This window comes from Phyllostomus discolor, chromosome 3 (assembly GCF_004126475.2).
Source record: "Phyllostomus discolor isolate MPI-MPIP mPhyDis1 chromosome 3, mPhyDis1.pri.v3, whole genome shotgun sequence".
Classification (NCBI taxonomy): domain Eukaryota; kingdom Metazoa; phylum Chordata; class Mammalia; order Chiroptera; family Phyllostomidae; genus Phyllostomus; species Phyllostomus discolor.
The window spans coordinates 46713142-46736667 of NC_040905.2; the positions used below are offsets into that span (position 1 = coordinate 46713142).

Genomic DNA, 23526 nt, shown 5'->3' on the forward strand with positions numbered 1-23526 from the left:
ATCCCTTCCTAAAGCTCATGATGTAGCTCATTTAGCAATTCATATCATCCTCATGTATTATTACATTCCCAGAAAGTGTTGATTCATCCACAACTGATAGAGCGTGTTCATATCACTTGTGAACAAATTGCGTGTTTAAGAGTGAGCGTGCGCGGCCATGAGGCTGTGTGTTCTGTAAGATTCTACCTCAAATCCTGGAGGGAAGATTTGTGTATGTAACTTCAGCGTGTGGCCTTGCGGAAGTTATGTCGCCTCCAGAGCCTGGCTTGGCTGCTGTGTAAACAGTGACGGATTATACTGCCTCTCTGCTGACTGGGTGCAGACTACCTGACTTTTGTTCACAAAAAGCCTCATAATAAATACCAAGCAATGCCAAAAATCAAGATTTTGCCTCACATGATTTATCTCTGTCTCTATAAATTTCCTCTCTTTTAATTAGATTCGATGTGCCTCATTATTTCTCATTTAGAATCATGTTTGAATTTTGCTTCCAACCATTTTATATTCATTTAAATATAAGACTGTTTTCCTTTTAGTTCATGAAGAGATTTCTATTTGTGTCCCATGCTTTTTCTTATTATAATAAAAAGTACTATTTAGAAATTTAAAGTCCTCTTGCTCTATTGGCTGATGCATGCATGCAGAGAGATACCACACGACCAATTCTTGCTAGTTGTAGCGGCAAGGGTTCTGGCCGGCAAAGTGACAATACTCTCATAACGATCCATTAAAAAGATTATGTGGGGAGGGTTGCGAGAAACCAAAAAGGAATAATAAAGCACCTGAGAGCTGGTAGCAGAAGGGCATTCTGTATCCACCTACACCTCAAAGGGCAGGGGTAAGGAGGGGTTGCCAGAACCTAGCAAAAGGTGTGGCTATAGAAGATTCCAGTGAATGAGTGCACCCAGGGTCAAACTTCCACCTGGGTCGGGGGGGGCGGGCGGAGAGAAGGAGAGCAAGAGAAATAAATGTGCTGAACCCTGTTCCCACTCCCCGGTCTCCTGCCAGTGCTTCCTTTGTTCAAACCCGCATGAAAGCCAGTGGGCACTCGAGCCAGTTGATGTGGTCCACAAAGGTCTCCCTCCTGGCACACAGCACGGTGGAGAGTGGAGAGTGATCTGCATAAGCAAACAGAATATATCTAGCAGGGCGGTCTATAGGGAAGATTATTATCCCAAATTATTTTATCTTAGCCTTTAAAGCTTGGTTGTATGTAAATATACATGCACCCCCATACTTAGGCCCTGGCCCCTTAGTTCCAAGCATCTTTCTTCTCAGCACTGCTATTGGTGGTCTTGTTGCTGTTGGTGATGCCGTTGGTGATATTGAGCTGGTCAGCCCAGATCAGCGCATCCTTCTGTGGGTGGAAAGAGTTGACTAATAAGTTCGAGGTACAGACGTCACAGTGACTGTGGAGTTGCCGCGTTGCCAGCAAGCAGTCCTGAGAGGCACTCTCCTTCAGTCCTCCCGTCCTCCTTTTCCAGGATGGAGCTTCAGCATGGGGTCGGCCTACCAGTTTCACAGCTGGCGTGTGTTCGTGATCGTCTGCGCCCTCCCCTGTGTCTGCTCGGTGGTGGCCCTCACATTCATGCCGGAAAGCCCACGGTTCTTGTTGGAGGTAACACTTACTATTACCTGTACTCAAGAAAGCCACATTCGTTGGAAGGAGTTGCTTGTTAATTCTAGGGAAGTCTGTTGGCCTCTTTGGGAGGTGTACTTCTCCTTCCGACTCTGGCACTATGGAGGGTTTGGTGGCATGGAGACATACTTTCAACCACCAGCATGTGGGCAAGCTACCTCAGGGCCGGAAAGCACTCACATTTTTCCTCAAGCAAGTAACTTTTTGATCAATGAAGAAAATGTGGCTTATTGTTTTATAGGTGAAATTTTACCACCCGTAGGTGCTATTTCTAGTGATAAGCGTGTCCATTCAACTGCTAAGGTACTCAAGGATACCCAACTGGTCTGTATGAGCAGTACCAAAACACATTTGCACACTTCCACCCAATTGGGTCTGGCAATTCAAGATGGCTATTGGAAAATCAGAGAGTATGAGTGTTTCACCTCCTTGCACTTCACTGCCTACTTACATTTGTTAGGCTGGAAAACATGATGAAGCCTGGATGATTCTGAAGTTGATTCATGACACCAACATGAGAGCACGGGGGCAGCCCGAGAAGGTCTTCACGGTGAGTACTGCCCCTCAGCGCATCATCTATGCCAGCAGCACAGAAACTTTCTGAAGAGGCCAGATTGTAAATTCCTCTCCCTGTACCAGCTTCACTTGTCCTTCCATTCCTCAGACTGGCCATTTTATTAAACCTGAGCCGGCCACACTGCTCTTGGATGTGCCGTTCCCTCTGCATGGATGTTCTTCCATTCTCTTATTAAAAAGTTTACTTTCAATGGGAAACCAGTCTAAATCAATGAAAATTGGGCGCATGGAATTTTTAGAAGGAACATGGTTTTAAAATCTCTTGATATACACAGCATATAATTAGATGAAAAATGTTTTGTCTAAAACGGGTTTCAGGGGACATATAATAACACACAAGTGTGACAAAAGTAAGATCTTTAGTGTCTTATAAATAATACCAATTACAGTTCTTAAAATGTGAAATAGTTCCTAATTAAGCAGTCCCCTGATATCTAATTTATTTATTTTATTTTTATCTAGGAAATACATTTTTTGTAAGGTGAAGATATACTTCAGTCTGGCCTCTATCCAAATTATCACTGATTCTTCACCAGCAAAAACGTTTGTGCAGTGCAACAGAGAAATTAAAGATCAGTAATGGAGGACCTGGAAGCCTCTGACTAGGCCATTTATTTGAATAGATGCGTATTAGGGAAAGACTATCTTTAAATTAAAGGATCGTGGGATCGGAGGAGTCCTGAGACATTGTCTAGAGGCTGAATATCACTTACCCCTTTGTCATCCAGATAGGGTGAACCCTTTACCAATGACTTCTGAGAAGGTGTCTCTGTAGGGCCTCATGGCCCTGCTTACCTGCTTTTCTTTCAACAGGTTAGAGCTGCCCAGTCCCCTCATGCTCACCCATGTGCATGTTTTTTATAAGGTGGGATTAAGGTAGGAATAATCTAAAAGAATGGATAATCTCAAAATCATTTATATGTGACTTTCAAAGTCATCACGATTCCACCATGACAACTTTGTCTTTACGAGTTATATCTACAATACAGAGAATTTGCATGCATTCCCTCAAGGTCTCCTTTTTAAGCCCCTTTCCTTATGCCCCTATCTTAAGTATTGTTCTCCAGGGCTTTATTTTCAGTTAATTTCTTTTTTAACTCTACACATTCTCCTTAGCTGATCTCATATGCTTCTGCATCTCTATAGCCTAATGAGCTCCTGAGTGCCAGACATGCAAGCTGAAGAGCTTTGGGGCCATTATTCTATGTATTATGGGCCCTTTAAATTCTGAATTTCAAAATCTGAACTTACCACCTTAAGAGTTTCTAAGGTTCTTCCCTGACCTAAATTTATCAGCAAGTACCACTGGTACCACCCAAACTAGAGCCCTGAAAACTACCCTATTACCTTCTTTCCTTTACCTTCATTATATAAAAAAGATATCACTCTGTCTTATTATTCTCCCTACTAAAGATCATTGTTTCTTACTTTCCACCATTACTGCCACTGATTTGGTTCATCCCTCATTACTCACTCCCCTTTGCTCTTGGACTGTTTCCCAGGAATGCCACATTCTTTGTGGTTGCTTAATACACTACTTTTTCTCACACCTCTGCACGTGACATTCTTCCCACTTGGAATAGCCTCCAAAGAGTTTGCACAAATGGTAAATGGTATGTTCTCCGTAAACCCCAGCTCAAACTCTGCAGTCCGTGAAGGCTTCTCTCTTCTCTTTCACTCCCAGATTGACGTGGGTGTTCCGTACAATATGTCTCTCCCATCTGATATAGACTTCCATCAGAGTACTTTTTACTTTGTACAGTAATTGCTCAGAGGGTATGATGTTTGTTTGATGTTTGCATCTCCAAGGGCCAGTGTCAGGCCTGGCATCCCCATGGATACCAATAAATTAATGAATAAACAAACACTGATGAGGGGAGAAGCCTCCCCAAAGTAATATATTGAGTAATAAGAACCACCCCATAATTTAAAATAAATCTAGCCTTGGCTGGTGTGGCTCAGTAGATTGAGTGCTGGCCTGCAAATCAGAAGGTCACCATTCAGTTCCCAGTCAGGGCATAAGCCTAGGTTGTGGTCCAGTTCCCCAGTTGGGGGCATGTGAGGGGCAACCAATCGATGTATCTCTTGCCATGTTCCTCTCCTTCTCTTTCTCACTCCCTTCCCCCCTGTCTAAAAAAACTAAATTTTTAAAAAATCTAGGGTATCACAAAATAATACCTATCAACACATGGATTATTTTGAGCTGACTCTATTTAGAATCTTGTGTTTAACTCAGACATTATTTTTGTTAAATACAGACATCCTTGTTTACACAGTCAGGCAAAGGTTATTGCCTACCTAGTATAATTTGAAAGGTAGGCAGAGTCCCCAGATCACCTCCATTAAGAGCCAAATGCAGTACCTAGATTCTCACAATAGAAGTGCTGCTTTGGATATAGGCAGAATCTCCTGGAAAAAAAATTGTTCAAAAGCTATCCCTGGAAGGGGCAATGTGTGCACATTTCTGTGCCTCTCTCAGATTTATCAAAAATGTTAACTAACAGGATAAAAAGGGACAGATCCAACAAAGGAACCATTCTTTCTTCTCTCTCCCTCCCTCCCTCCCTCCCTCCTTCTCTCCCTCCCTCCTTCTCTCCCTCTCTCACTCTCTCTTTCTCTTCTTCCACCCAAGATTCATTCTCAACTTTGAAAGCATTGCTTCTCCTGCCTCTTGGTTCTTTTCCTTAGCAAAAGGCAGCTAACTTAAATAATAGGTACATCTTGTCATGCCAAAACTCCATCATTCATTCCCCTTGCATGGCTGAAGAATCGGAGTTGATGCTTGCCATCAAAGCTCATCCACTTGACCTTACACCATGGTCACCTGTAGGTATTTGCTGACCAGTCACTGTGGGTTAGCTAGGCTGTGGGAGAAGGAAGAGAGGATCATAGTGATGCTCCAAAAATAAAAGTTTGATAGGAAAACTAAGAATTATGTTTAGGGGCCAAATTCATCAAATCAGTAGGTCCCAAAGAAAAGTATGTATAATCACTTTAGTCTAAGCAAAACCATTCTTTATCCAGAAGCTAACCTATCCTATCTTTTATCTACTAATGTGCACCTTTGTTGTAATGGTTCAGAGAGGGGCATTTTGGTTTTATGCTATTCCATTACCACTTGCTCTTCTCCCTTTTCTCTATGGTAACCCCTCCCATTTCTTCTTTATTCCATTCTTTTAGGTGCCATTTGGGTCTGTACACTTACTCCAGCGGTCTCATATATGTATAGAGTGATTATCAAATACCTGCTTTTTTGTTGGAGTCAGCTTTCACTCCCCTAAAAGCAATTAGTAAGCCTACTCTAAGCAACTTCAGAGGAGAGAACTCAGCACTTTGCACTCTGTTGCTCTTTACAGGTAAACAGGATCAAAATCCCCAAACAAATAGATGAACTGATTGAAATTGAGAGTGACACAGGAACATGGTACAGGAGGTGTTTCGTTCGGATCCACACAGAACTGTATGGAGTAAGTAACAAGCCTGCCCTGAATTGTTGGCCAACTCATTGCATTTGAGGTTGGCCAGAGGAGGGCTGGCTGGACCAATTCCTTCTGCCCAGGACACCTGACTCCTAGAGTAGGACCAGGTAATTGGACCCGTTTGGGGTCATCGGAGTCACTAAGACTTTCGTTTTTGGGAAGGGAAGGTGTTTGGCGAGGATTCTTGGCCGTGACGTGTGCACTGAAGCCTTGAGTTGCTCTGCCCTTTAGCTTTCAGGAAGCTGATAAATGAACGTTCTGGTATTTGGTTTTCTGAAGCCTTTAGCTTTGACATTTTAGGTTCAAATGAATCCAGTGCAAAGAAAACTCAACTTTTTAATAATTTGTTGGAGGGAGTAGGGATGACTTGATAACTGCATAAGTAAACTAACTGTTTAATATTTCACAGATTTGGTTGACTTTTATGAGATGTTTCAACTATCCTGTCAAGGAAAATACAATAAAGCTTACAATTGTTTGGTTCACCCTGTCCTTTGGGTAAGTGATATTTGAATTCTTGGTGAGTGAAATCTTTAAATTTCCACACTGTAACTCCCAGTCATGCTGCTTTCATACACTATTTGATGTCGTTAACTTTTAGAAAAGAATTTTTTCCAGCTTGGATTTGCTAACAATTATGGTTTTATCACCCAATAATTTTACTTATCTTGTCATAAAGCTGAGGTGGCAAAACCAATAGTATTTGGAAAGCCCAATAAGACGCTGAATGATTTGTCCCCTGTGACTTCTCCGCCCTCCTCTCCTCATGTGCTCGGCCCCAGCCACACGGGCCTATTTGCTCTTCCACAGGCAAGAATAATATACTCCACTTTCAGGTCAATAGGATCTTTGTGGCTGGTGGAGCCCCACATTTATGCTGCAAGTTCCATGCCTTAATGTCCCCAAATGACAACAGGCAAGTCATCAGATAGGACCAATCTTTCCTAGTGCTGTGGCTTGAGACAAAGGGACGAACAAGGAGAGTGGTGGTCAGGAGACCTAGCCTCTTGTTCTGCGTGGGACTTGGGAGCATTACTGAGTGTTAGTTCCTCATTTCTAAGTCGAGAGGGTTGATTTAGAATATATAAAGTAAGTCTCACCCAAGTTTTAGAAAACCTATTAATCTATGAAGGAAGAGAAGGGTGAAATGAAGTGCCTACTATGTGCTAAACACTAGGCTGAGTGGTAAGTAAGATGAACACTCTACTCTCAAGCTGTGAAGAGTTATATGATAATAATTATTTGTTTTATTTTGGTTAATAATTTATTATTACCCATATTTTAACTTATGATTTCCTTACTGATATCCCTGAAACCTCAGACAATGTGTAGCATTTAATGGATGTTCAGTAAATGTTTGCTGAGTAAATGAAAACTAGACTAAAACTCCTCACGTCATTGATTATGGACATTCCAGAGTAGCATGGAATGGAACACTACAGTGCTTCCTCATGATTTCTGTTGTTACAGTTTTTTGTCCTGTGTATATGGTTAGAGACTAATGCCGTAGATGTTGCATCTCTGAGTCATTTCTTATTCAGTGGCCACCGCCCCTGCCTTCACAGTGCTATAATTTGTGATCTATGAAAAGAAGGGGTTGGAATCTGTGGACTGCTAAGCCAGAGGTGTTTCTAGAACCCTGATGACAGTGATAATAAAACTACACATACTGTCTTTTAAGCACTCTCTAGCCACTAGCCACTAGCTACTTTGCATCCCATTTAATCTGAGCAACCACCCAGAAGGTGGATACTCTCATCAGTCTGGTATTGGAGATGTGCTAAGTGAGGCTGAGATAACTGGCTGGAGATCACACAGCTGGTTAGAGGAGAGGCCAGGATTCAAACCTAGCAGTCAACTTGCAACAGGATAAACTAGAACAATTGTTCTCAAACTTGAATGCACATCAGAATAATCACCTGGAGGACTCCATCCCTGTAGTTGCTGCTTCGGCAGGTCTGGATGAAGCCTGAGAGTTTGCATTTCTAACAGGTTCCCAGGTAATGCTGATGCTGCTGGTCTGGAAACCGCAATCTGGGGACCACTATTTTAGAGCATTGTTGCCCAGTAGAAACATAACATGAGGCACACCTATCCTTTTAAATTTTCTGGCAGCCACAGGAAGGAAAGTCAAAGGAAACAGGTGAAATTAATTTTAATAATATATTTTACTTGACTCATTTTGTCTAAAATATTACCATTTCAACATATAGTCCATATGACAATGATTGATGACTTTTTTTTTACATTCTTTTTGTTAGCCTTGGTGATATATTTTATTTTTATAGCACACTTCAGTGTGGACTAGGCACATATCAACTGCTCAGTAGCCACGTGTGGGGAACGGCTACTGTCCTGACCAGCGTGGCACTGTGACTCAGCTGCTCCCTGTTAGAATGACATGTTAGAGTCCAAGGGGCAGAAAGCAGGAACAACCTGGGTTTCCAGATGATCACCCAAATGGCCATTTTGCGAGCCTTGAACTGCTTTGAGAAATGGGGCTCTACCCCTTGGCTAGAAGTAGAAGAGTAGGGTAGGAACAAAGAAAGATTCTCCACTCATAAAAGAGGTCATTATTTAAGGGCTCTCATGGTTTTTCAATACCAGGAGTCTGTATCACTGGACTGGGAGATGGGGCTCCTTGGTGCCGCCCGGGACAATGAGAAAGCATCAGGACCCGGGTGCCATGTATGGGTACAGTGTGGGATTCTATGCATGTGTCCCCCCAAAGTAAGGCTTCAGGAATGATATTCCTGGGATTCTCCAGGGAACCCCAGGCCATATGTCTAGCTTGATTTTTGCAGACTTAATTGTGGTGGGGGGAGAGCCATGCACATTACCAAGTGATGAATCGTAGTGCTTCAGGGGGCCAGTCATCATCAGAGGGAACGCTTCTCGGGAACCACCAGGTCTCGGAGCATGTCAGGACGGCCTGCACTGCCTCTAGTGTGTGAGGGCATCTTTACCAACTCCCATTCCTCTGTCTTCGCAGGTACTATGGATTATCTGTATGGTTCCCTGATGTCATCAAACATCTGCAGTCGGATGAATATGCATTACTAATTAGAAATGTGCCAAGAGAGAAATATGCAAATTTCAGTATTAACTTTACAATGGAAAATCAGATTCATACTGGAATGGAATACTACAATGGCAGGTCCAGAAATTTTGAAATAATTTAATATGCTACCTGTTCACAGAAACTTATTGCTTAACTAGCCTTCACTGCACTGAAACATGCATAGTTTTTGTCTTGGTTTTTTTTTTTTTACTTTGTACATTTAGTCATTTTCTGGCAGAATGTGAACACTTCCAAATGGGCGTTAAAGACAAGAGATCAGTTATTTCACTTAAAACTGCTTCTGAAACTGATAAGAAACAAAAATTTAGAGAAACCCTAGTGAGAAAGAAAAATAAGTTATAGAACAAAAGAATGAAGAATATGAGAAAGTAACATGGTTTATAAGGTTATTTGGTTCAGTGAAGAAATCTGAAGTATAATTTTTTTGCCTGTCTTCTATTCCTAAAAAGGGGGACTACTTTTCAGAATTCCTTTTTCTCCATGATGTGAATTCAAAAATTGGGGTTAAATTTTATAAGGAAGAGATTCAATTATAGAACAGAAATGATTTCCAAAGTTAAGGGCTTTGAAAATAAGGAATAAGTTTGCAAAGGATATTTTTGAGCATGGAATCTGGAATGCCTCTCGGTGAAGACAGACAAGTGGCCCAGGAAGGTGATTCTGGTTCATTCTTTCAAAAAAGCAAAGGGATGGATAAGGTCATGACGTACATCCCTTATTTGCTGCCTGAGCACGTAATCACTGGTATGAGTTCCTGGTGATTTACATCATTCTTAGGAAATTGTCCCAATTTCAAAAGTGATAAAAGTGAAAATCTAAAATAATCAGTTTCCCCAAGCAAAAACCAGTTTGGAAAGATGAGAAAGAATTCTGTAGGATGTTTATGGTATACAGTGAAAGGGAATATTACCAGCCAGGATGTAATTGTTTGAATTGACAATTCAGGGAGGGGCCTGATCCTTATCCCAGCCACAAAGAATCACCTGTACCCTCCCACAAAAAATCCTCCCTCAGATTGGCACTTGGTTTTCCACAGAATCCTTCGAGGCAAGTGCTCTGTGATTCTAGGTGGAAAATTTACTTCATTTATTTTTTAAAAATATTGTTACTTCATCAGAAATTTATAACATATGTTTGCATGTCTTACAGTCATATTTCAGTAATACTTGTTAAAATTTTAAGATGGGTATTCAATTATGACTAAGAGATATTTTATATTAGCAATATAGTGATTAATAGTTTTAATAGTATTAAAATCCTTATAAAACATACATTTACTTTAGAAGGTGATTGAACTTTTTTTAAAAGATAGCTTTTCTGTTTCAACATATAAAATGGCAACTCTGCATGTTCTGGTACGGATTAAGGCCACAGGTAGACTTCCAGAGACAAAACAATTCATAGAGTAATGTGTCTCGTTTGCAAGCTGTCCCTGTGCAGAATGCTCGTGGGAGAGCACACGGAAAATGGACAACAGTGGTTCTCTGTGGGCACAAGAATCGGGTGGCTTGAGGATAGGTCGGAAAAAAACTTACTCTTTCCGTTTTCAATATTTTAATTTTGTACCTTGTGTACTCTGTGTATATATTATCCATTCAAAAAATGGTTTTCCTTTTCTTAATTCAGTTCCATTTCAGAAAAACAACTAATCTTTCAGTATACACCCTCCTTCAGAGGATAAATGTACAGTTTAGATGGTTTTTCTTTGGACCGCTAGAGCAAAGGGTTGACACAGGATTGTTTTTTAAGTGGGCTGGTCTGTTAGGGCACAGTGCACAGTCAATCCGTAAAGTGAGAACAATTTTGAAAGTACTACTCAGGAATTAGTGAACTGCTTTTAAGTCAGTGATCTCACTTGCCAAGGAGGATTAGCCCCTTTCTGCCCCTAATAAAAATGACAGTTGATATCAAAACTTCTTCCTCGATTGAACAAGCATTTTCCTCCCAGTGACTAAGTATACACTCAGCGTCTCTTAATAAATTACTGAGACACGTCGTTGAGCAGTTATCCAGGTCTCCTGGGAGTCCTTATCAACACGGACAGATCTGAGTCACAGACTCTTCTTAGCTGTTGGGATCATTATGACTTACCATTTTTACCACCTCGAGCTCCCTCTTGCAGAACCCAAAACTGTGGGTGAGCAGGTTTCATCATTCCTCATGTTTCCAAAAATGAGCAGAGCTCTCGCCATCGCACTGGTGCGAGGAGCACCAGTGGACTCTGAGAAGTGTTCTTGGAATGAGTGTGACCTATGAGTTTCCTGACCCCTGAGTCAATCATTCCTTATGTAAATGAAGAATTCTCATGTTTTCCCTTCAGGGTGATCCTACACTAGAATGAAGAAACCTTGGGTTTTCAGTTTAGGGGACAAATTTCCATTAAAAGTGTATATGGGAGCACATCCTAGAGTTCGAGCCATTAACCCCAAACAGAGAATTTTCCAATGAAGCCTCCTGGAAAGGAGCAAGAAGATAAGATTAAAAAATAAAGAATGAATAGCCCTGGCTGGTGCGGCTCAGTGGACTGAATGCCGGCCTGTAAACCAAAGGGTTGCCGGCTTGATTCCTGGTCAGGGCACATGCCTGGGTTGCAGGCCAGGTCCCCAGTGGGGAGCGCGTGGGAGGCAACCATACATTGATGTTTCTCTCCCTCCCTTGCCCTCTCTAAAACTAAATAAATAAACTCTTTAAAAATAAAGAAATAAAGAATTAATAGCCACAAGTAATCTCCAAATTTTCTACCTGCAGTTGCAAACCCCCAAAACCTTTTCCCAACATTGCAAAAAGCTAAGTGAAGTTATTTTGAATGCTATCTCACCTTCTGGTGGAAAATAAGCTAGGCGAGCAATGGATAGCCAAATGACAGGCTGCCTGAGGAAAAGGGGGGAAAGCTAAGATCTTAGAACACCCAGAAACTAGCATCCGTTACAATCGAGAGGCCGTAGAGGAGCACCCCGTGTCTAAGCTGTTTGACTTCTCTCCGAACCCTGATGGACAATCATTGATGTGACTCCTTTGTGTGTTGAGCAGATTCCTGGGGGTCAAGTTCAAATCTGTAACCTTTAAGGATTCAGTTTTTAAGGCCTGCACCTTTGAGGACGTGACTTCAGTCAACACCTACTTCAAGAACTGCACGTTTATTGACACTGTTTTTGACCACACAGGTATGTGTGCTGCTTAGCCCACTGAGGCCTCTTCGGAGGGCCCGGTGCTTCACACAGATGTGACACCCATGTGACAGTGCGGGCAGGGGCTTCTGGGGAATTAGAGATTGGAGTATAAATTAATGGATTCCCTATATCAGATTGCATCAAAGTTAAGTGCGTATTGTTTGTTTTTGTCAGATTCAATACAAATGGGACTTGCTGAACTTCAAAGTTGAAAAATGGTTTGGTGAATAATTTTTATTTTTTTAATTACGTTTTATTGATTATGTTATTATAGTTGTCCTGATTTTTCCCCCTTTGTCCCCTCTACTTAGAACCCCCCTCCCTCAGGCAATACCGCCACCATTGTTCATGTCCATGGGTCATGCATAGGTTCTTTGGCTGCTCCATTTCCTATACTGTACTTCTTTATCCCCTCACCTCTGGTGAGTAATTTTTAAAGCAAAGAATTAACCTGTAGTTTACTTGTTTTGATGATCCTTATTTCTAAACCTGGTGTTTGCTTAAGTCAGCATGCCTGAACTACAGCCAGCAGAGATGGTGAACATATGGCTGATTTATGCATATTTTGAAACAAATTGTTTCTGTAATTGTTGTATGGAAGCCGTTAGTACTGTAATGATAGCCCTTATGTAACATAATTAGAACAAACTAACATCATAAAGGCATAAACAAATACTAAAATTAGCAATGGTCAATCAAAAGAAATCCGAAGATAACTGGATTCTTTAACTTAATTTATTCCTTTTTTCAACAAAGCTATTCATTCAGCGGTAGTCATGCCTCAGTGTCAAGGGATTGGCTCTAGGACCCCCGTGGATACCAATGTCTGTGAATGCTCAAGTCCCTTATACAAAATAGTGTAGTATTTGGATAACCTACACACATCCTCCCATGAACTTTAATTACCTGTAGATCACTTATAATATCTAACACGATGTAAATACTATGTAAGTAGCTGTTATACTATATTGTTAGGGAAAACAAGAAAAAATATCTGTGTGTTTAGTGCAGATTCATCCATGTGGGCCTAACTATATAGTACACATCAGCAATGACATAATATATACTTTTTCAATCCACAGATGTGGAGGCCACGCATACAGAGGGCCAACCATACTTCATAATGTATCACCCTAAACCTTGCACTTGGGCCCAGCAAAGCCACTGAAAGCCAAATCATCCAGGCCTTGAGCCCTCCAGAAATTCACAATATCATGATTCTTTTCTGAAGTTCATAGGCTTTCTTATACTGGTGTACAACCATTAAGAGCTTAATGAATTATCTTTCTTTATATTCACAGATTTCGAGCAATACAAATTCATTGACAGTGAATTTCAAAACTGCTCATTTTTCCACAATAAAACGGGGTGCCAGATCACCTTTGATGACGACTACAGTGCCTACTGGATTTATTTTGTCAACTTCCTGGGAACGTTGGCGGTGTTACCAGGGAACATCGTGTCCGCTCTCCTGATGGACAGAATTGGGCGCTTAACCATGCTGGGTAAGTGCCCGGTTCCCTGTGAAACGAAAGCGCTGCCCCTGCCACCCAGGGGGAGCCCACTTCCCACTGTGCCTCCTGCCTCCTTAGGGATTGGCATCCCACCGAGATGAGAGAAATCCCTTAAGACCTTTCATTAAGACTAAATTTTAGTGAAAATTACATCTAATTACATTTCATTTGAGCAGCCTCCATTAGTTCACAGACTGGAAAACTAATTATGTGCGACTAATGTATATTTTTCCACTTAAGCAAGTGAGTAATGATGTGCATTTCATGCTTGCTGTGTTCAGAAGGCAGTTAGGGAGGCAAACCCTTCATCCAGGTGGACATAACCGTACCTGAGCTTTGTCGAGCCCAGACTGCAGCCTCCCCTTGGGGTCTGTGTTGCTGGGAGGCCCTGAAGACCTCAGGGTCCTTGCTCTGCCAAGATGACAGGAAATATCCCAGCCCTTCGTCTGCTTTTTCGGCAGGTGGCTCTATGGTGCTTTCGGGGATCAGCTGTTTCTTTCTTTGGTTCGGCACCAGCGAGTCCATGATGATCGGAATGCTGTGTCTGTACAATGGATTGACCATCTCGGCCTGGAACTCTCTTGACGTGGTCACTGTGGAGCTGTACCCCACGGACCGGAGGTATGTCGAACTGGGCCTCTATGAAGAGGCATTCTGAGCCCCACAGGACCACTGAAAAGTTGCAGAAAATAAACCAAATTGTCATGTTTCCAAGGAAGTAAAAATCCAAAAATATCTGGCATGTGAAGTTGTAGGTTGCACTTGTACAGTCGAAAAGGGAAATGTTGGGGAATGCAGCCGCTAGCAGGATTTAAAGGGACAGTTATTACCGGTGATGTGGGCTCTCGGTTCCTGACTTCGTGCAGGAAAGGTTTCACAACACAAGTCCAGGCGATTTTGAGAGCACATTTATTAATGCTGGACACAGTGAAACAAAGGAAGAGCTTAACATAGAAGAGTCAACAGGAGTGGGCCTAGGAGGAGCTGCCTGGGCCCCTTGGAAACGTGAGGAAGAGTTGAGCCTGGACCTAAGTGCACTGGTCCTTTAGGAAGAAAGTCACAGAGGCAGGAAAAGTGAGCCAGCTGGGCTGTGTGGACTCAGGAAACAAGCTGCTGAGGCCCTAGGAGAAAGAAGGCAATGATACGTGCCTCAGGAAAGAAGTGGGGAGGCACGGGTGTGCTCCAGAGAGAGGGAGAGAGCCTGTGTTGCGCCGAGTCCCTGTCTTCAGGTTTTTCATCTGCTTTCTAAAGGCAGGAATCATAGGGGAGGTCTCAGGGAAGGATCTCAATACAATACTCATCAGCCTCCCAGGTGCATCCATCAGGGTCTCGGCCTCCACGGATGGTCTGGCGCCGGGGCAGGGGGTCGTCGGTCAGTGCAGCAGGTCCTAACACCGGCCCTGGCATCGCGTCATCTGGTGTCGCTGTTTTCTGAGCCTGGAGCTGCACCACACCTGAGGCCTGGGTGTCATTCTAGTCTGACCAGACCTCTGTCTCTGTGGTCAGCAGACCCCAGGCTTTGTTCCCAAGATGATCTGATGTGGTCAGAACCTCACTGTCCTGCGGGCTTCATGCTATAGGGGAGCGGATGTGCAAGGGAGGAGGAGGCCAGTTTGAATCAGCTGTCTGTCTCAGTTTCCCCATTCTATTCGCCAAGGAATTCTCCTGGCTTCTTACTATCCTGTCTCACAATGAAACCAGCGAAGGAATGTACTTGTGCCCATGCTGTAGTTTGCTGACTAACAGGGTGAGAAGCCATGACAAGGTGGTGAGGAGTAGAATCTAACAGCCGGTCTTGGCCCACACTCTGAGCCACTAATCAGTCCTGAGAGGGTCCTTGCCTTACATTTGCAAGTGTCTGCATCAGCTCTGCATTAAGCAAGCACAGAGAGGTGTCTTCCTGACCTTCCTGATCTATTGGATGAAAAGCCCAACGTGTTTCCCGTTACCAAAAAAGGTTGCTAGTAGAAGAAAATGATGTGTCTTGCCCCAAAATGGAGACATGGAGACTTTGCACCTCATATCAAAGAAAGGGCTGGAAGGGATTTGGGGGCAGAGCTTTGGCAGCTGAATGATTAAAAGAAGTCCTGTTTTGCCATTTGACATGAGTGAAGACAAACGGCCTTGCCTTTTTCTATTTTTCTGTGTGCTTTGTCACCATGGAACCCCTGGCTGCTGGAGGATAGAGTCGGTATTGTCCGGCTTTTGAAACAGAGGAGGGTTTTCTCCGGCCGTGCAGAGACACTTGGGATATCAATTTTCAGCTGTTGTTGGAAAGGTTAACCGTCAAGTAAGATAAAAACAGAAATTGCTGTTTCTGTTAGTTCAGTTCTTCCAAGAAACAGAGGTCAGGATGGGATTAAACATGCACAGATTTGATTAGGGGAAGTGCCTGTGCGAGAGAAGGTGGGGGGAGGTGAAGTCTGGGGCAGCCGCAATGTGATTCTGCGCCCCAGCAAGGGCGGGGATGGGTGGATGGGTGGAGACGCCCCACAGCAGCCATCTAAGGAAGGTTTGACAAGGCTCTGCAGGGGAAGAGGCATGACAATGTCAGCTTCAGAGGGGCCTGCTTGTTCCGGAAACCTGCCTGTCATAGTATTCCTGTCATGTGACGGGCAGTGACTCAGAGGTCTGCAGGGAGCCTCCTCACCAGCCGCACTGCTGGGAGCTGTCACTCTCCAGCACTCCAGCGGTTGTCACCAGATGACATGCCGGCCCCCACTTCCTTCAATGATTCAGAGATAACTCGTGCCCCAGAGCAGCATTGCCAAGGCCCCGGTGAGTTAGCTAGTACCACCTACTCTGTTTCAGGCTAAAACCTTCTCTTCTGTCTCTGCCATATTGCTCTGGGTCACGTCAGGAGCCCTCTGCGGACCTCTGGCTCTGCTGTTGAGAAAAACCCCAGTGCCTTTGTGTGCAAATTCCCTCTGGTCTCTGTATGGAGACAGAACAGAAGTCTTGACAAGAATTCTGGTTAGAGGCTGTAATTTTTCCTAACAGAACTTTAGCACTGCCAGCTCCTTGCCCAGTTTCTAGAATCTGCCCTTAGTGACCAGAAGAGGCCACTCTGATTCCAGGCCCCAAGCTAAAAAGTAGCCTCCTGAGCCATTTAACAGCCAACTCCTGTCAAGGGCCCAGTCAGAATGATTACATTTGGGGAACATAGGTTTGCGGTACAGTCTAGGTGCTATAAAAGTTGTAACTTTTGAAAGCCACATTTGTCAACCATGTGCAACCATGTTGCACATTTTGCCTTTAATGTTACAGCTTTGACTTTCACTAGGGGTCACATTTGCATTTTTTGTGAAAACACCAATGAGGACAGGACATTGCCCGTGACAATCAGCTTGTCCTTTTCGCAGAGTCCACCCTTCCCCTTCCCCCACTCCCTGTTATACGGGGCTTCTAGGATCCCCTCAGAGAAGCTGCTCTTACCTCCTCACTTTGTATTGTCAACCTAAAAATAAACAGCCAGAGTGAGAGGAAACAAGCGTTTATTTGAGATCAAAAGGAATAGCTATTTGTGAGCACTGATTCAGGCAGGAACCCAAATAGTACTGCATTAGGGGATGACGGGAAGGGAACTTTTAGGTACCTCAAGAGAAGGAAAGTGTGTCTATAGGTGCTGATAAACTAACAGAGTGAAGCTAATTCTAAACAGTGTTTTCGATTTTAATCCCGTGGTCCTTAGTCTGGTAGTCACGAGATCTGCTTTCTCGTTACCTTTGCAAACATGTCTTTGGGACAGCGTTGCGTTAGGCCCGGTACAAAGGTTACTTTTCCCTGTTTTGGCATTCCAAGGGTTTGAGGTGTAAGACCTGCAAGGCAGTTCCTCTGGATGGCAGCATCGGCTCCATTTTAAAGTGGCTCCATATGTCTATTTATTTTACAATATGATAAAAATTGGGCAATTCTTCATATTTCCCTGTCTGTTGTGCAATCGGGGGTGTAGACCCTATGTCTCTGCTAAGCCTGCGGGGTCCAGATATTTGCTTTGCTCCTCCTCATCCCTGCTTTCCCTCTTTTATTCCAGTTATTACTTTTGTGTCTTTTATAAACTACTCTAAGTCATTTTAAAAAGAGGCAGTTAAATTTGAAATTAAAGTTGTATGTACTTATTGAGCATCACTTTTCTGGGCCTAAAAAATGAACTAAAACGACGACTACAAACACAGTCAGCTCTACTTTTTCCCTTTACTCTCCAGACTTCACTTCCAGACACCACTGGGCGTCTTACAAACTTAACTCAGTCCTGACCTACTACCTGGAGACAGTGTCAGACCCCACAGGTTAGGGACTCAGTCCCGCAGAACTGCCCCCCACCTTGAGACGCCACTAAATGTAGATTATCGCCTGTCCTTCTGACCGACTGGCTGTAAATTAGAGTTCCCATGACCCCCTCCTCAGGTTCCATCATTTGCTAGAATGGCTCACAGAACACAGGGAAATATTTCTTTATGTTTTCTGGTTTCTTTTAAAAGTCTACAGCTCAGGGGCAGCCAGATGGGGGCGATGCATGGAGAAGGCATGAGAGGGGGGGCACGAAGCCCCTGTGCCCTGTCCTCAGTGTGCCGCCCTCCCAGCGCCTTCTTGCAGCCCTCACCCTGGAAGTTCATCAGGTCTCACTGTTCAAGAGTTTTGTAGAGCTTTTACCCTGCCCCCTGCCCCCAGAGATCAGCGGGGGGAAAGCCGCTGAGGCCGCTGAACGTTCCACCCTCGGTCTGTCTGGTGACCAGCCCCATCATGAGGCTCTCGGCGACACCCTAATTCAGCTCATCTGGGCAAACTACACATGGGTATGGTCAAGGGGCTCCTGATGAATAACAAAAGACTGTCACTCAGGGAATCCCGATGGCTTTTGAGAGCTCCCCGCCGAGAACTGGGGATGAAGACCAGACACGTGGTGTTCGTGCCGCCACTGTCCTTCCACCCGTCGCAGACTCAGCGGCCAAACGTCACCTCTCTGGGGCTTGGCCTCCTCCCCGAGAACCGGAGGGCGAGTCAGGCACTGAGCTGCGTGTTTAGGTGACCTCATTTGACCTCATGTAATCCTCGCTCCGCCCCCACAAGAGTAGGTGGTTTTCAGGTGAGGAAAACGAGGCGCAGAGATGGGGCCAGTAACTTGCCCTGGATCGTGCAGCCGCGAGCACAGATGCGGGACTCTGTGGTGCCCCTTCCAAAACGGACCAATCTAACCCCTCCCAGCGGGTCTGGGCTGAAGGCCTAGGGACCTGTTTCTGGGAAGCACACCTGGCATTTGGGACATGCAGCCATGTTGGTGAACCTTGGCCTTAGATGAACTTCAAGTTGCCTCCCAAAGCTCCCTTTCATTCCATCATTACTTGCCTTGGCCCAGGCCCTCACTTCCTAGCTAAGTTTACCAGATAAATGATAAGGCACAAAGGCTTTCATTATCACCTGTCCATGAATATTTGCATTTCAACAGGAATAAGCACCGGGAAGGCCCAGGGATGGCAGTGGGGATGGGAGGGGGTGGAGGGCTGCTTCGGGCCCAGGGGCTCCTCCCAGCTGCAGGGTGAGTGAGGAGAGCTCCGTTTGCAGGGGTGTGGGGTGCCCTCTTCCCAGGCTAAGGAGATGACCTCACACATACCATACAGCCACTACTTACTGGGATGAGACAAACTTCCCCTTCCTTTGAAGACCAGAAAGCAATTGAGCCCTTTCTGACTTAAGAATGTAAAATTGGATGCTTTTTCTCTTCTGAAAAAGCAAGATGTTAGTCTGGCAACAATGAATAAATATGGCCCAACTAATGCCCAGTGAAATGTCTATTACAAAAATCTACTTCCAACCTATTTTAAAGTTATTGAGAAATCCTTCATTCATTTCACAAGGGTCCTGTGAACCCCTGTGCCAGTCCCGGAAGGGGTGTGCTGAGTGGATGTAAAGACTGCACAGCCCCGTCCCGGAGTTGCAACCAGGACCCAACTAAGGCTGGCTCCAGACAGGCAGCCCTGCCAAGGGCACCTAAGGGGAGCAGGGGCGGGGCCTCGCCCAGCAGGGCCCGCCTCCATGGCTGCCCGTCCAACCTACAGTGACTGAGTCAGAGCTGGAAGGGAAGGAAAGATTCGGGTTGGGTGGGAAACCGATGGCTTCTGATGCTGACGAGCTGTGAAAGCTGGGTACACAAGGGAGGAGGTTAAAGTGCAGGAGCAGAGAAGGAGAGGAGGGAGGAGGCTGGTAAGGCCTGCACACGGGGTTCCCCTGCTGTGGCCGCAGCACGCATCACAGACATGCTCCCTGGCTGTGCCGCAGCGCCTGAGCTGCCCGAGCTGCCCTCACGAGCACAGCCAAGCAAAGCAGGTCTTAGGTGTGAAGGTGTTCACTGCGACATTGTTTGTGTTCCCCCAGATTTGGAAAGCTCCTAACTGTCCAGCAGCATGGTTACAGAAATAATGTTATATGTAAATCACTTCATTTTAAACAAAATAGCAATAACATGGGACAAATAGTTATGTTACTGATGGGGAAAGGCAGAAAGCAAATTTCTATGAATTCTGTGATATATAAAAATATGGATATGATTGGAAGCACACGTAAGGGGATTCAGAAATAAAAACCATTTGTCGGAGTGGTGGAGTGGATGTTTTGCTCACATAATTTCCTGTAGTATGTAACAGTAAATCCAAATCAAAACACAGGTGTCTCTGGGAGACTGCAGGGTTCTCGGCCCTGGATACACTTTAAAATCACAGCAGCCTCAAACCTACAACGTCTGGGCCCCCACTGGAGCAGTAACATCAGAATTTCTGTGGACATGGCCTTGAGCATTGGTATTGCCATGTCACCAATGCCGTGTTTCACGGGTCCACGGGTGCCACTGTGCTCCCAGGTTTGAGCACCCCTGGGTGAGGCTGTGCTTACACATGTCTGTGCCACCCTGGTTCAACCAGACTGCTGCCGACACACCAAGTTGAGAACAGCTGCACGAGGAAGTGGGAGACTTGTCTGGGGACTGATGGGATGCAGGCCATCGCTGCACTTGAGAAGCCCCCGGAGGAGTTGTCTAAGGCCAACCTGAGTGGGCTACCACAGAGACAAGTTAGGAAGACGTGAGGATATTTTGAGAGGCAGAAAACACCACCTCTGCCCACAGTCCATCCTGCACCCCCAAACCAGTTCTCTTCTCACCCATCCCCTCTGAGAAGCCTTCCCTCACCTGCAACCCCGCAGCCTGAGATTGCTCCCCACCCTCTGTGCCCTGTAATACCCCAGGGTACCTGTGTCACTGCACTTCGTATGTTGTTATTATGATCTCTTTGCATCTGTCTAGTGCACAGGGCTCTTCACCTTGTTCTTTTTGGGGTTCCTGGTGCCTAGTGCAGTGCTCAGCACAGAATAGATGCTTCATGAGTGATTGGTGAAGGAGTACGTGCAGAGAAGAATATGTAAATTAGGAGTCTATTAAAGACAAATTTGCTTTTTAGGTAAATATTCAAGAGGTTTCTGGTGTTCTCAGTATTGTAGTTGAACAGTGTAGATGGAGTCAGTGTTAAAATACCCTTTTTAGGTTAACCCAGGGGCCTAGTCATCATTTGTAATATTGTTTCTGTGAGAGAAATGAAATTTATTCCATGTTTCAAATAGCCAACTTCCAGATGAGTCTTTAGATCGTGGTGTGTTCCCGATCTGAGGATCGCCTGTACTTTCCCAAATGCCCCGTGTTGAGAAGCTTCTTCCAATGATTGGACAGAGCTGTCCAGGGAAGTTCTCTCCCAAAAGTTTAGACTAGAAAAGAGAATGTTCACCTTGTACCATTTAACAGGTAGTCCATGAGCTCAGTTTGGATCTTCACCATTTCAGTCCTTTTCAAAACGTAGCATTAAAATGTTTTTTTCTGACAATTTCATCAGTCGATGGGGCGGCCATTTTGCCAGTGTGAAAACGGTGGCTGATGCTCACAGGGGGCCTGCTGGCACCGGGCACTGCCTCAGAGCCGCCAGCAGTCGGCGTCCCTCTCTTCCTGCCAGGAGCCTCGGGAAGCCCCAGCTGACCCTGCCCTGGAGTCAGAAAAACCAAAAGGAAAGAGGCTGGGTGGGAGGGCAAAACCACCCTCACTCTGTCCAGAACTGAGCCAGCAGCTCCCTTTTCTCAGTCACCAGTTAGGACATCAAATGATACACACGAACTAGAACTTGCTGGACTGTGGAGGCCCCGAAGAAGGAGCCTCAGTCCAGCCACAGCGAGGGGATGCTCAGGTGGCCACGCTCCTGCCAGCTGCCCACATCAGCACCAGGTTCTCAGGCAGAGGGAACTAATGGTTACAGGGAGAAGGGCCACCTTCGTGGAACGAGGAACAAACAGGGCTGCTGCCATCGTGGGGGTGGGGGGGGAGGATATTCCATTTAAGAGATTTAGATAAATAGGGTTGAGCAATAATTGAAAACAAAATTCTGGCTGGAGAGATGGGGGAACCAGGGATAGAGCTTACAGAAAGGTGTTAGACATGTCGTTCTTCTTCTTCAGTGCTCGCTGGTTAAGAGAGAACACGAGACATCTTCAGGGTGGTCAGGAATGCAGTGGCTTGCCTGCCTGCTATGGGCAGGTGGGGGCTGCAAGCTCTGAGCTCCCCATCCTCAGAGGTCTTCAGGAGCACAAGGTGATCTGTGCTTTGCATGTCTGCAGAAGTCAATGCTCTTTCTTTACATGAGAACAGGGAATAAACCAACTAAAAGCTTCTTTACTTTAATATAAACGCATAACCCCCAAGGAAGAGCCATTTTGAGGATGATTTTTCTAAGACAGCTGTGACTCCAATGCGTAGAAAATCAAACCCTTTCAGCTGCAAGTATTTGAAGAAATAATTTACTTACCCAAGGAAAGGACAGTCACGTTTTCTTGAATGCCAACATCAATTTAAGGAGGCTTTGCACCCACACCAGATTTTTATCTGAAGGACCACCTCTGCTTGGTAAAGGAAAAAGGAGATTCTTAGGAAGTGAGGACTTGATCATCTCTTTTTAGGAACTCCAGATAGCAGGTGCTCAAGGCCCACACAGAGATCTCAGGAAGTCATCCTTTCCTCTGTTATGGCCATAGTAATGTACAGAGAGAGCCGCCTGCATCCTACACCCTGTGCTGAGTTGTATGAGAGGCTTGCAGCTGGGGGAGAACATGGTTATTTGAACACAGATGTAAATTTTTCATGGATCAACCTGCAGCCTCAGTGTTGAGAGACTTCTTCATACAGAAGAATGTTTTTCTTTCTTATCTGCAACATACTTACTGCCCATTTTTTTCTAGAACAATACAACTTATCTTACTACCATAAGATGTATTTGGTCATTTGTGAAATGAAAATGTAGTTTAAAATAAGTGTAAGAAACCTATCTGGAAAGTTTACATACTGTGTGATTCCAATTATATGACATTTTGTAAAAGGCAAAACCGTGTAGGCTGTGAAAAGCTCAGTGGTTGCCAGAAATGGCGGGGGTGGGGGTGGGCGGGATGAACAGGGGGAGCACAGAGGATTTTCAGGGCAGTGAAGCTGCCGTTCTGTGTGATGCTGTGATGGCGGGTACATCCGTGGCACACTGGTCAAAGCCCCTGCACACATGACATCAAGAGTGACCTTAAGGTGTACACTATGATGGACTTCAGTTAATGATAAAGTATTAATATTGGCTCATCAATTGTAACAAATGTACCGTATTTGGGAAACTGGGAAAGTGGTGTGTGGGAATCCTCTTTACTTTTCTCTCAGTTTTTTTGGGGGGGCGGGTGTTTCTTTTTTTGGTAAACTTAAAACTGCTCAAAAATGTCTATTAATTATTTTTTTAGAATAGTGCCTGGCACAGAGCACTATTGACCACTTATTAAATACATGCATGCAGTTTTCCTGATGGGAAGTCTAAAGCCCCAGTTAATGGGAGCAAATAAGTCTATTAATTTTTTAAAACGTCAGCCTCATGGCCTCATCTCCACGGAAATGGAGGAGGTGGTGAGTGATGTCGTTCTTCTTTGGTGACCAATGTGTAGCTTCAAGCAATTTCATTAGAAAAAAGTTATCAGTATGTTAAATCTCCTTTTCTTACTGGTGGTTGTT

At 44.6% G+C, this 23526-nt stretch overlaps 1 protein-coding gene across 2 annotated transcripts in view; it reads left to right on the plus strand.

The window, feature by feature from the left end:
* Nucleotides 1-23526, plus strand: part of SV2C (synaptic vesicle glycoprotein 2C) — a 186124-nt gene that overhangs the window by 156253 nt on the left and 6345 nt on the right. For both annotated transcript variants that reach the window (XM_028531082.2, XM_036020439.1), the window contains 8 exons: nt 1485-1618; nt 2100-2189; nt 5572-5682; nt 6104-6192; nt 8687-8851; nt 11807-11940; nt 13248-13451; nt 13922-14081. In XM_028531082.2, coding sequence (XP_028386883.1) covers nt 1485-1618; nt 2100-2189; nt 5572-5682; nt 6104-6192; nt 8687-8851; nt 11807-11940; nt 13248-13451; nt 13922-14081 — 1087 coding nt within the window. The remainder of the gene's footprint in view (nt 1-1484; nt 1619-2099; nt 2190-5571; nt 5683-6103; nt 6193-8686; nt 8852-11806; nt 11941-13247; nt 13452-13921; nt 14082-23526) is intronic.